This window comes from Leucoraja erinacea, chromosome 31 (genome assembly GCF_028641065.1).
Source record: "Leucoraja erinacea ecotype New England chromosome 31, Leri_hhj_1, whole genome shotgun sequence".
NCBI classification, from domain to species: domain Eukaryota; kingdom Metazoa; phylum Chordata; class Chondrichthyes; order Rajiformes; family Rajidae; genus Leucoraja; species Leucoraja erinaceus.
Genome location: NC_073407.1, coordinates 8,264,312 through 8,278,854, shown reverse-complemented (window position 1 = coordinate 8,278,854; position 14,543 = coordinate 8,264,312). Strand labels below are relative to the sequence as shown.

General features: G+C 41.8%; 1 protein-coding gene across 1 annotated transcript in view; it reads right to left on the bottom strand.

Annotated features, from left to right (window-relative positions):
- psmb7 (proteasome 20S subunit beta 7) overlaps window positions 1–14,524 on the bottom strand; it is a 57,785-nt gene extending 43,261 nt beyond the window's left edge. Inside the window, exons 1-5 of the mRNA XM_055659860.1 lie at window positions 14,399–14,524; window positions 13,532–13,625; window positions 9,814–9,911; window positions 8,476–8,616; window positions 1,313–1,428 (exon numbers count right to left, since the gene is read on the bottom strand). Coding sequence (XP_055515835.1) covers window positions 1,313–1,428; window positions 8,476–8,616; window positions 9,814–9,911; window positions 13,532–13,625; window positions 14,399–14,460 — 511 coding nt within the window. The 5' untranslated portion in view covers window positions 14,461–14,524. The remainder of the gene's footprint in view (window positions 1–1,312; window positions 1,429–8,475; window positions 8,617–9,813; window positions 9,912–13,531; window positions 13,626–14,398) is intronic.
- Window positions 14,525–14,543: the final 19 nt, after the last annotated feature.

Below are 14,543 nucleotides of genomic sequence, written 5' to 3'. Positions count from 1 at the left end.
AATGAAACCAATGTTTTAACGAAGTTCAACACAACCGCCTTGCCTTTGTACCCAGCACCTTCAGTTACAAACCCGTGCAAATGGTTGGCATTGTTGATACTGCATATTTTGCATAGTGCATATACTGCATAGTGGAGTATCTTGTTCCGCTCTATGATCTTTGGCCAGTGCTCTGGGTGGTGTCCTCGAAGGGGCGCGATCTATCTGACACGTGATTTGTTGCCTGCCATCTGGGGCGGGATCCATGTGCACACGTCATAGATATAGCCCGCCATCCGCTCACAGACATGCGTCCCGGCCCCAAAGCAGAACAAGGTTGCCGACCCCTGTTTAGAGTATGTGGAACTCACTACAATTTCCGAAATCAATTTAAGGCCAGTGCGATCTTTGTGAAGCACAAAGGGTTATGATGCAGGGATAAAAAGAAAATAATGCCACAACGGAAAGCCAACAATACATTGATATTGATGGGGTGGGGAAGACGCAGAGATTAGAGGTTGCAGTTCAATCACCAGGAGTGTATCTGGTACATTTTGACCAGTCAACAAATATTCCTAATTATTAATAAAGAAAAGTGCAGATGCTTGAAATCTGAAATAAAATTAGGAAGACTCTGGATTCTTCCAGTAGTCAAACCAGGTACCTTTGTCGTTGTTGACCTGAAGCCACGAGGCTTTGATCGTGCAGTTATGATAAGAGTCAAGAGAAAAATGAGAAATTAAAAGAGATCACGGGTGGAACGTTGAATCAAATCAATTGGGAATATGTTAAAACTGTTAAGTGTGCATCCATAACAGCATGTGGAGCAGAGGAAAGATGATGATACATGATATCACTACCCAATATATTGAACACTGGCGAGATAGACAGAACACAAACAGCAGACAGCAATACATGGAACACCCATTAGTACAATCAAAAAATATAACCAGACAAGTATCTGAATATATGAGAGAAGGAACAATGCCAACGAGAAAGATAATTTCTCATTATAAGTTATATTTTGAAATCACTTCCATACTTACGAGTGATAAATTGGATCACAAATCCAAAATCCAATAATAAAATGATATGCAAATCGAGGCTCTTAGAAAGAGATTCTAGAATATTATTTCTCTTCTGCCCCATCCCCACATCACTGTTTCCTTTTCAATTACTTTACAAATCAAGGTTTGATGACAACTCAAAGTTAATGCTATTGTAGTGGAAAACTCAATTAGTGCTTGTAAGATATTAACACATCTAAACACAAAATAATGTCTGTGCTGTGTACTTCTTCATACAATGTTCAGCAAACGTAAGAGAAACTCACCCATAGTTACATATGGCAATGTGTCAGTTGATCCATGTGGATAAATGCTATAAAGATGGGGACCAGTAGAGTCTACTCCTCCAAGTACTAGCGCTGCACCAATGTATCCTTGATATCTAGTTCAAGAAAATGGAACAGGTTACTTGTTTGCTGTTAGAAGTGCATGCTTAAAAGGTGGCTGAAACTATTTCAAGAAAAATCAGAATTTCAAAAATGTGGATGTATATATTTATGATTATATACATATTTATGATTATATACAGATATGTTTAAGGATAAAAATAACAGATGTTTATTCCACAATTACAAGTGCTTTTTTGTCCAAGTACTAACGAGTGCTTTCTCATCCAGAGATGTCATCTTACTTTTACTTGCTGTTTTAAGGACTCCAAAGATAAGAAAAAAATCTTTAACTATACTATTCATTGCCACAATAATACATAAAACGATGCAAATATGCAAATTGAGTTTTACTATTTATTTGATTAAATTTAGATAGTGTGCTCTGAACTAGCTGAATTAATAGACAATAGACAATAGGTGCAGGAGTAGGCCATTCGGCCCTTCGAGCCAGCACCGCCATTCAATGTGATCATGGCTGATTAACCCCAATCAGTACCCCGTTCCTGCCTTCTCCCCATATCCCCTGACCCCGCTATCTTTAAGAGCCCTATCCAGCTCTCTCTTGAAAGCATCCAGAGAACCTGCCTCCACCACCCTCTAAGGCAGATAATTCCTCAAACTCACAACTCTCTGTGAGAAAAAGTGTTTCCTCGTCTCCGTTTTAAATGGCTTACCCCCTATTCTTAAACTGTGGCCCCTGGTTCTGGATTCTTAAACTGTGGCCCCTGGTTTTGGAATTACCCAAGGCATTTAGATTTAGTTTGGTAGAATTAAACCTAGTCATCTAATTGACATTGCATCTCATTTAACAAGGGAGCAAAACTTATACACAACTAACAATCACCAACATTTTAGAAATGCATTCCATTGAGAAACAAAATATTGTATATGCTAGTATCCTTTAAAAAAGCATAACATTATGGAAGTATTAGGTGAACTAAAATATCTGTGGAAAAAGTTAATGTTCAGAAAACACAATGTTTCCGTCAATGCTGTCATTGCTGGAGTGTAGAGTATTGTCTGCTCTTAAGTCAAAGTTATTCCAATTAAATAACATGAGTGTGCAGATGTCTGCAGCACTCAACTACTTTATTAGCTCATCTAGCTCAATTTATGACTGGATAATTCATTTCCTTTAGTAACTTTAACAAAACTTTTAAGAGAAGATTAGACCGGTTCAGAAAACAATCAGTGACCATTGCAGCTGCTGGAGATTTAGGGCAATAGACATACTTTTCAGAAGATAAAAAAACCCTGCATAAGCACAAAGGTTTACCACAGTTGTGCTTCCAATTAATGAAAACATCTGAATCATTAGTTTTAACTGGCAACATGCTGGGTCTAAGAATCAATAAGCAAATACTTTAGTAGATAGGGAACTAGATGAGGATGAAAGTTGGACGCAAATTAGATAGATCTGCTGCAATAAATTAATTACAGAGAGCTTAATCTACAAGGTAGAGAGATAAAACAAAATTGATGATTAAACTGGTGGCAGGGTTCCTTGAACGCAGCAGAGCTGATTAAATAAATCATATGTCTTGGCAGTCAAGTCATATCTGTTTCAGGATGGTAAGTTAGTCTGTCTATTGTTACTCAACTAGTCATCTGGAGACACAAACTAAATTCAGAGATGGCAAATTCAACCTCAGCAATTTGTTTCTGAATTTTAATTGCGTTATATTAAAGTTCCAAAACGAATACTCGGATTAAAAGCGACTTTAAAATTCAGAATCTTGTAAATACCCATCTCATTCACTGAAGGTTTTGCACAAACAAAGGCGAAAGGTTTAGCCTATAGGTGACTACAGGCCATTGCTAATGTGCTGATTTACAGTTGGCCTGTGGATGACTCCACGATTATGCCTATTCATTGTTGCCCTCTGGCATGCCTTAGCAAGTCACTCAGCTAAATCAAATATTGCCTGAAACACCTCAAAATGAAATTTCTACACGAGCATCTTATTAGGACCAAGGGTGAGCCATAAGTGCTGGCTTTTGGCGGGACACTTCTCATGGAAATTAATACCCACGATAGCCAACCTGGACAGTTCTTAAGGTAGAATTCTTGGGCAAGTAATACAATTTAGATCAACTGTGATAATAACAAATCTAAGATAGGTAAATTGGACTAACCAACCAAACTAACCAAATTCAGACTTAAGGAAACAAAAGTGCAAAAAAAAAAATTGCATGCTAATCAGATGAAAGATTTTAATACTAATTGGATATGGCACTTCCTGATCAAGAGTAATGGGAACAAAATAAATAGGAATATATGGATTTCAACAAAAATAATATTTAATGGAATCTAATAGGTATAGAGATATAACATTTATGATGAATATAGAGCTGTTAAGAGGACAATCTAAATATGAATAGGCAAACTTAAAGAGCGCAAGGAAGCAAATTGGTGGGTTTCTACAAAAGGAAAATAAGTTTTAAAATTAGCGAAATAGAAACCTAAAATGTCTTATTTCACAGTGAGAGAAAATGGCACTTTTATTTGGATAAAATATAAAGACAAGTAGGACCATGGTCATTCTCGAGCAAATGTGAATGATCGCTGCAGGAGGGAAAGATTCAAACATAAACATCAACATAAAAGTCATTCAGATAAAATGGAGGCATAAGAATCTGCAGATCCTGGAAACCTGAGCTAAAATCTGTTGCAGTACAGTGGGCAGAATTAAAGTAGGTAAAAACGACATTCTCCTGTCAGCTTTAGCTCAGTCAATAACATTCTCCCTTCAGAGGCAGAGGTTGTGGGTTTGAACTTGAACACAAATGTTCCGTGCTTTCCAGAGCCAGTGCTGTGATATCAGTACTGCTTTCTTTAGGGGAAAAGCTTCCATTGAGGTCCCTCTGCTCTCCCCAGGTGGAGAATAATGATCCCAGTGCAATATGTTAGGGATCACAGAAGTTCTGCATAGTGTCTTTGCCAATAATTATTCTGCTAAACAACTCTTCACTCCGTAATAAAGCAGGCACCTTGCCATAATCCCATTGCTGATTATGAATGTTTATGTGACACAAATAGTTGCCATGGTGCCTACATTGTAAGAATAGCCAAAAGCTGCAACAAGCTTTGGGGTAGAAACACAAAGTGCTGGAGAAACTCAGGACAGGCAGCATCTTTGAAGGGAATGGACAGAAACTTTTCGGGTTAGATCCCCTCTTCAAAGTGTTTTTTTGTTTTCTACTGAGATTTGTTTTTCCACCTGGTGGGAGGAGTTGAATGAAAATCACCTGAGGTTAGACTGAAAATCTTGAAGAGTTCAGATAAGGTGCCAGTGGTCATATCCCAAAAGACAGGACTTTGTGGAGAGGTTCTTGATTAGCAAGTATATTGGGTCAATGAAAACTATTTCCTTAAGAACAAATGGAAAACTCCCCAGGCCCACATGGCATGCACCCCCCAGAGTAGCAGATGCGGCTTAGGAAGTGGTGATTTTTGTTTTACACCAAAACCCTAGGAGGGAAGCTGCTGCGCAGTGCTCATCAAGAAAGAAGATTAAAGCAAATAAATGATAAGCCAATTAATTTGTGCAGTGAATGAAATTCATCAACACTTCAAAAAAAATTGGCTACTCAGGGACATTGGGCAGTGGTTTTTAAAGGGCAAGTTGTGCTGAACTGATTTAATTGGATCTTGAGAGGAAATCAAACTCTATGGATATAATTGGGGAAATATAATTTTCCAAATCATTGACAAAGTGCCAGCGTCTATTAAGCCATATGGTGTCAGAGGAATGAAACCTCGTGACTTCAAAGATAGATAAGGTAGGATTGTCGCAATACCTTGGGAATCTACGCCAGGACTGTTTCTGTTTAATATAAACCTCAAGAACACCAATTTTTAGTGACAGAAATATTAAGATATATTGCCAGGCAAATAACGTGAAGCGGTGAGCTATGGGAGAAAAAGTCAAAATATTAAGGTTCCTACTAGACATGAAGAACAGATCCAAAGGTGCAAGGTCAGTTTTGATGACATTGGACTGGAACTTTGAAAAGTTGACGGGGGGGGAGGGGCAGGGGCTGTTTGCTGGTACAGGGATGTCTGGTACTTAGGAAGTGGAGGCAGGTAGGGTTCAGAGATTTCACGATCCTAATAAAGTGAAGGACAAGGCTGGCACGAGTAGAGAACTGGTTGGCAATAGATATTTAGGTTAGAAGGTGGCATATGTCAAGTATAGGCAGCTGGGATCAAGTGCATCCCTTGAAGATAGAAGTAGGAGTGCAATTAGAAGAGAATCCAGGAGGGTAAAATGGGGTACATAACATAGCTTTGGCAGGTAAGGTAAAGGAAAATCCAAAGAGATTATATTAAAGAGTAACCAGGTACAGAACTGGGCCCTTTAAAGATCAACTAGGTCACCTATGTGTGGTGCCACATTAGATGGAAAGGTGCTAAATGACTATTTCTCGTCTGTATTTTGGGAAAGTTAATAGTGATGTCTTGAAGAGAGTCCACATTGCAGAAGAGGAAATTATGGTGGGCAGATAAATCCCCGGGACTTGTGGGAAGCCGGGAAAGAAATAGCAAGACCCGTGCCAGAGATATTTGTAACAGTCATAGCCACAGGTGTGGTGGTGGAAGGTAGGAGGATGGCTAATGTGGCTGGACTGCAAGAGTGGCTAAGGTTGTGCCACTGTTTAAGAAACACTGCTAGGATAAGCCTGGTTGCTGGAGATATGGATGTCTAGGAACTTGAAGCCTTTGACCATCTTTACAGCAGCCGTGTTGATGAAGACAGGGTTGTCTTCACCCTCCTGCTTAGGTCAACAACCAACTATTTTATCTTGCTGATATTAAGAGCAAGGTTACTGCTCTAACACCATGATCTAGGATTCCTGGTCTATTTCCTGTATTCAGTCTCATCACTTTGTTGACCCTGCCGATAACGGTGGTATCATCATTGAACTTAAAGAATGCGTTGGCGTTGTATTTAGCTTCAAAGTCATGGACGCACATGGATTAACGCAAGGGACCGAGTTCACAACCACTAGCAACACCAGTGTTGAGGATCAAACTACAGGAAATATTATGACCAATTATACCCGACTGAGGTCTAGAACCCAGTTACAGATGGAGGTTCGAAGGTCAAGGTCTAAGAGTTTAGAGTTGTTTGTTATTTCTATTAACGATTTGGATGTGAATGTAGGTGGCATGGTTAGTATGTTTGCAAATGACACTTAGATTGGTGGTATGGTGAATAATGGTTATCTAGGATTACAGCAGAATCTTGATCAACTGGGCTAACAGGCTGATGAATAGCAGACAAGGTTTAATTTGGATAAATGCAAGATGTTACTTTATGTCAATCAATATACAGTCAATGTTAGGGCCGTGGGGAATGATGTAGAACAGGAGGTGCAGGTTAATGAAAGTGGCGACAAAGGCAGACAGGGTGGCGAAAGTGGTGTGTGGCATGGTCGTCTTCATTGGTCAGTGTGCAGGAGATGAGGATATCACGTTAGAGACGTACAAGATATTGATGAGGACTCATTTGGAGTACAGTACTGGTCACCCTGTTATAGGAAGGATATCATTAAACTGGAAAGGGAGCAAAATAAATTGAGGGCATTGAGGCACAAGAAACTGTAGATTGCTAGATTCTTGAGCAAAAAAGAAAGTGCTGGTGGAACTCAGCAGGCCAAGCCGCATCTGTGGAGCGAAATGGACAGTCGACGTTTCAAATTGGGCCCTTCTCCAGTTTTTTACTTCCGAGCATGGGCTAAGGAGGTTTGATTTATAAGAAGAGGCTGGATATTCCGTGAGTGTGGGTGACTGAAGGGTGACCTAATGGAGGTTTATAAAATTATGAGGTGCATAGATTGGGCGAATAGCCACAGTCTCTAACTCAGTGAAGGGCAGTCTAAAACTAGAGGGCATACGTTTAAGATGAGAGGGAAACGACATGATAGGTACATCAGCAACTTTTTTTTTTACACAGAGAATGCTGCATAAATGAAACAAACTATCAGACAAAGTGGTAGAAATGGGTATAATTATGGCATATAAAGCACCTAGAAAGGTACATAGATGAGAAAGGTTTGGAGGGATATAGGCAAATGGACGAATTAGGTTGAAGGTCTCTTTCCATGCTGTACAACTCTATGACCCGTACATTTTTGCCCTCTTTGCTAATATTAAAAAATCATTGTACTACCAACATCAACCACTTAAGATTACACCCGTCAGCATTAAAACATTCCAGCTATTTTTTGAAATGATAACTTCCTCAGCTGCTTGCAATTCACAGATTTTCTGAAGTACCATGCATGCTACATGAAGCACATGCACGTCTCATTTCTCAACTCTTCCTCTGCTATAAAACACAGATCTCTTCACTTGTGTTTGACGGGAACAGCTATTGACATCCAGAGGTCAGGACATTGGTCACTACTCGTATCAGTGCAGCTTCTTCAAGGAACCACTCAAGCAAGCAGCAGGCATGAATAACATCTGCTGTCTGGCCTTTTATCAAACTCATAAATAGAGCCATTGAGTCGTACAGCACGGAAACAGACCCTTTGGACCAGCTTGCTAACCAAGATGCCCATCTAAACTAGTCCATTTCCTTGTGTTTGGTCCATAACCCTTTAAACCTTTCCTATCCATCTACCTGACTATGTGTCTTTTAAATGCTGTTATAGTGCCAGCCACAACAACTTCCTCTGGCAGCTTGTTCTATATACCCACCAACCATGGTGTGAACAAGTGTTCACTCTACCAACACTAACCAGAGGCCTGCCATTTACTATGTATGTCCTGCCCTTGTTCGACGTCCCAAAATGCAACAAGTGCGTAAAATAGTGCTAATGCATGGGGTGATCGCTGGATGGCACGGACCCAGTGGGCAGAAGTGCCTGTTTGCGAGTTGTATCTCTAAAGTCTAAATCTGCAGTTCCTTGTGTCATTTATATAACAGTGAATTAGATAAGCCGTTTGCCAGTCAGTAGCCAGGTATCTAGATGGTACTGAAATCAAACAATTTGAATGTTTAAGTGTTATTGCACCAAGGTTTATTTACCTGAAGAGCATTTGCTTCAGCATGCGATTAGCAGTAGCTACACGGGCAAGTCTCCCAGTGGACAACGAATGGAGCTCCAGGTTGGACGAGATCAGCTGAGTGGTCATCTCGGTGTCTGCGGCTGTCCCAGCACCACAGCAACTATAGAAGGCGGCAGAAAGCACAACCAGTCAGAACTCTCACCCGAAATAGAGCCGTCAGTTGTAGCAATATTGGGTTTGCTACGTTCTGCAAGCATTTGACAAGATTATAAAACTAATGATAAGGATGAGAGGGAAAAAAAGTACAGAGGATGAAGGCTGGAAAAAAGGAAATAAATAAAATTCACAATTTTACATCCTCCCAGTGCTTAAGGTAGTGAAATGCTCTTAGTTTCTTTTCTAAGAAGCAGTTGATAAATTATGTGCAACGACATCCCAGAAATGCCAATGGGCTAACAAAAATTTGGCAGAGCCGATTGTGGAGACAAATATTGAAATGAATCCGAGGCAACTGCCTTTAACTCCCCTTTGAATAGCACAATGGGGACTTCTCCTTCCATCAAGGAAAGTAGGCGAGCCTCAGTGTAAGATTCAATCCAAGGAGGATGCCCCAACATTGCCGGCTCCCTTACAGCAGCATCAGCCCAGATTGCATTATCGCTCTGGAGTGAAACAAACTCTGTCAGCTTAAGAAACCTCCAATGATGTTACACATACAGAATCAAATAAGTTCAGTCTTCACCCAAAGCAGAGTTCAAAATGATGAAGATGCACGCTGGGAGGCATCACCAGATGGCCAAGGCTGATGAAACTTCATCGGAATCGAGGATAGGTCACGTAAACAAGGCATTGTAACTGCTACTTCCTTTATTATAGCTGACTAACTTCTAGTTTAGTTTAGAGATACAGCATAGAAACAGGCACCGAGTCTACGCGAGCATCGATCACCCATTCACATTGGTTCTGTTATTCCACTTTCTCATCCACTTTCTGCACAGTAGGAGCAACTTAGAGTCCAATTAACGTACAAACCCGCAAGTTTCTGGGATGTGGGAGTAAACCGGGCACCTGGGAGAAATCCATGCCATCACAGGAGAACATGCAAACTCCACATTTGCTGGATATTTCCAATACTTTATATTTTATCATCACATTTACTGATTTTTTTTGTCAGTTTTCTTTCTTTTGTCATTATTGTTTATTTTCTGAGGAATAGAATCTGTCCGACAACAGATTTAAAATCAAGTGTCAGGCTTGCACTTTGAACAGTTATAATTATGCAACAGTTTTCAAAAGCATTTGGAACAAACACACAAACCCAAATTGAAAAATAAAATTCACCAGGCATATTACTTACTAAATGTTACTTGCAATGTAATGAATCTTGGAGCAGTTCTTATCTGCAACAACCATTCCTTCGGTTGCTCTGGTATCAGCACCCAGGATTACACCATCCTGAAGGGGAAAAATTAAAGCCTATGATATTAGTTAACCAGGTCATGATTTTCTAATGGAAGATAGACACAAAAAGCTGGAGTAACTCAGCTGGACAGGCACCATAGAAACATAAAAATAGAAATGTAGGTGCAGGAGTAGGCCATTCGAGCCCTGCACCGCCATTCAATATGATCATGGCTGATCATCCAACTCAGTATCCCGTACCTGCCTTCTCTCCATACCCTCTGATCCCCTTAGCCACAAGGGCCACACTAACCCCTTTTTAAATATAGCCAATGAACTGGCCTCAACTACCCTCTGTGGCAGAGAGTTCCAGAGATTCACCACTCTCTGTGTGAAAAAAAAGTTCTTCTCATCTCGGTTTTAAAGGATTTCCCCCTTATCCTTAAGCTGTGACCCCTTGGCCTGGACTTCCCCAACATCGGGAACAATCTTCCTGTATCTAGCCTGCCCAACCCCTTAAGAATTTTGTAAGTTTCTATAAGATCCCCTCTCAATCTCCTAAATTCTAGAGAGTATAAACCAAGTCTATCCAGTCTTTCTTCATAAGACAGTCCTGACATCCCAGGAATCAGTCTGGTGAACCTTCTCTGCACTCCCTCTATGGCAATAATGTCCTTCCTCAGATTTGGAGACCAAAACTGTACGCAATACTCCAGGTGTGGTCTCACCAAGACCCTGTACAACTGCAGTAGAACCTCCCTGCTCCTATACTCAAATCCTTTTGCCATGAAAGCCAACATACCATTCGCTTTCTTTACTGCCTGCTGCACCTGCATGCCTATCTTCAATGACTGGTGTACCATGACACCCAGGTCTCGCTGCATCTCCCCCTTTCCCAATCAGCCACCATTTAGATAATAGTCTGCTTTCCCGTTTTTGCCACCAAAATGGATAACCTCACATTTATCCACATTATACTGCATCTGCCAAACATTTGCCCACTCACCCAGCCTATCCAAGTCACCTTGCAGTCTCCTAGCATCCTCCTCCCAGCTAACACTGCCCCCCATTCTTCTAGTCTGAAGAAAGGACTCGACCCGAAACGTCACCCATCCCTTCTCTCCAGAGATGCTGCCTGTCCCGCTGCGTTACTCCAACTTTGTGTGCCTATCTTCGGTTGAAACCAGCATCTGCAGTTCCTTCCTGCACATGTTTTTTAATGATCATGTGGGAGAAGATAAGTGGTGTCAGGAACACCAGAGGAGATGCAGGAGATGTTGCATTCTAAAATCAGACAAAATCTCTGACCAAATGTGGCATTATTTGTGCTGACTATAATCAAATTCTACAAAGCACACGTCCGAGTTGGAGGATTCATTAAGTGGAGATGCAAATGGACTGTAGTGTTAGTGCAGGATTTCCAAAAGGTTAATTTACAGATTGAGTCAGCATTCATCTCAAGGGGACTAGAATATAAAAGCAAGGAGTTTAGCATGCTATCCAAACGGATCAGATATACCCTACATATATACAATCGTCAAACTCAAGTACAAATAGGAAGACACAGAGTGCCAAATATAGTTCTCAGCATTGTAGCGCATCAGATCTATAGATAAAGTCCATTGAGAGGTCTCAACAGACTAGGTAGTGGAAGCATGTCTTATGTGGTGGAGGGGTTTGTTGATGAGAAGTTGGTTATAAAACAAAAGGGAAAAGAATTAAGAATGACGCAAGTTGTTTTTGTTTTTTACACACAGTATCTGGAATGCAATGTCTGTAAAGATGGTGGTGGCAGGTTTAACTGTGACGTAAGAGGGAAATGGATTAAAATCTGGGGGGGAAAAAAATTCAAAATTATGGATAGTGGGTAGAACTCAAAGGTTACTCCAACAGAAAGCCAGCACAGATAAGATAAAACAAATGGCAACCTCTCGTATTGTAACCTTTCTGTGAATGTGGAGTACTTTAACTGAGAAGCACTCTCTGGCCAACATTTTAGTGACAAGTGCAACGTGTATTTTAAGAAGAGGAATGCAAATGGGGATCGATGCCTTTAAAATACCGTTCTACAGTGGCTTTACAGTGCTTACACATTAACAACTGACTTTGGCTGCTGTGAAATGGTAAAGTACTCCTGGAGGTTCGGCTGTTTGAGAGGGTGGATGGAAAGTGCATATTGTATCAGGCTAATGAAATTATCCAATTTTCATCCCCAGACAAGCAGTGGTTGTATTTTTGGTGTAGAAAACTGCTACAAATGGGTTTGTTATGGACCTGTCCTACCATTGCTTCCTTCACCAGCCCGTTATGCAGGCGGGGGACAGGGCAAGCGGGGGGAGCACTATCTGAGTGAAATTCACATGGTGCAAAGCCAAGGTGATATTGACACACACCTCGATCAACAGGAAGGTTGGTTGGCGCTGTAATTAAGATGGCTAAAGTACAGTGTACGGTAAGTCCTTTAAAGAAGGGGGGTAGAGAGGAGGAAATAAGGGGGAGGAGGAGGGAGAAGGAGTAGAGACAACTTTTAAGAAACCAGAGATACACGGCCGTGAAGCTCGGCGGACATTAACATTACCGGTTGGTTATCCTTGGTTCTGAAAACTACTGCTTATGTTCCCCCCCCCCCCCCCCCCCAATGAGCCGATGAAATTCACCGGTCAGCCTCGGCTACAACCTACGAGAACCTTCAGTCTCCTGGCAACCCACTAGGACCACCTGGCGACCCACCAACGAGAAATTTTGTTACTCTCCATGGCGGCTTCATTCTGGTTGCCGCTAATTTCCCAATGTGTTGAAAAATTTGTGGTGATTACAATGAGTCTGCAACTTGTTCGAAGAATGCGATCATGAAGGCAACTCCCCAGCAAACACCCGCGAACATGTGGCGACTGCATAGTCTCCTGCAGTCACCTAAGTGGGACAGGCCCATAGCTTACTTTTGTGGATATGATTTAATGTTACATTTCTAATACAAACAGATTTGAAATCTCTCTAATCATACAATATAGCAGAGATTATCATTTACAGAATAGGGTGATTTCACCAAATGTCAAATGAGCGTAGATCCCCCCTCACGTGACCGAAAATTTTAACTGGAGGACATATGTCACTTCGGTACATGTTAGTGAATGGGGAAACACGCACTTTCCCACCCGTTAAAAACATGGAAAACGGACGATTTTTGAGCTGAAATTTTCTGTGCTAGTCGGGGTGACCGTGAAGCACAGCGACCTAAATTTTCAGGCAAAAAAAAAGATAGAAAGTAAGGTAATTACAAGAGGGAACTGAAGGTGGAAAACAGCGGAAGTGAACAGCCGACATTTGCCGTGGAGATTTAAAGATCCAAAATATCGGGAATTATCGCGTTTGCTCGCTGAATTTCATCAAAAGTAAGGCATTATTAACTTATATAAGATAATTAATTCTGAACAATGACGGATTTTGTTTTAAAACATCTTCTGCTGACCGTTGCAATTTGACTCATTAAAGTACCCAAATGTTAAAGCTACAATTAATAGTAGTCTACTATCTAATTAATATAGATTATTGTTTAACTTTCAAATGCTAAATATAATGTTGAAATACATATTTTTTTCTCAGATCCATGATGCTTATGTAGTAATTAAAAAAAGTAAATTAAGAACCAGTTTAACAGGTCAAACGCAGAATACCTTGAATATAATCCCTGCAATTGTGGTACCAGTTTTCCTTGCTTCAATAACTTTCAAGCCTTGCTTGGTAAGTTGAGCTTCAATGAATGCATTCCTACAGATGAGAAAAGGTATACATTATTACAAAAGCAAATGATACTGATTAGATTCACCAATAGGCAGTTTAGGTTTACTATTGTCACATATACTGAGGTGCAGTGAAAAGCTTTTGTTTTGCATACCATCCAAACAGATCTGATATATCATACATAAACACAATCAAGTCACCCCAAATACAATAGATAGAGCAAAGGGGAAGATACCGAGTACAGTATATAGTTTTCAGCATTATAGCACATTGGTTCCTCAGACAGTTCAATGTTCACCTCGGTCTAGTGATGGATTGGACAGTTCCCTCGCTTGTGGAAGGGACGTTCAGAAGCCAAATCAATGAATGTTGGAAAAGGGAGGTAGATGGATCAAAATTATGGGGGTGGGGATTTAAAGTGGGGTTTGTTGATCGCTCACAGATGGGGGGGGGGGGGGGGGGTGGTTGGTTACTGAGGCGATAGTTGCTATTGGGGGATAGTTGTTGCGGGGGGTGGGGGTCGAGGAAGGGGAGGTGGGTCTTGGTGTCGAGATTTGGGGATGGGGTGGGGGTGGAAGGGGATGGGGTGGACAGGCAGGGGTGTGGGCCTGGGGCTGCCTTCTCCCTCCCCTCTCTCCCCGGGCCGGGCCTGGTCCGGGCCGAGCTGCCGAGTCATCCTCCGCCGCACTAGGCCCGGAGCGGCTGCGGGCGCCCTTCTCCGAGCGCGGCTCCCGGCGCCGGGGCAGCCCTCCGGCCCGCTGTCCCCGCCACCCGCCACCCGCCCGGCCACCGACACTCACCGCCGGCAGTTCTGGAAACTGAAGCCGCCCGCCGGCTCGCGGTGAACAGCGAGCGCCGCCATGACAGTGTGGCCGGATGTGACGGAGGGTGCGGGCCGTGGGCTGACGCAGTTCCGGGGGTGGGTCAATGGGAGGGGAGAGGTCA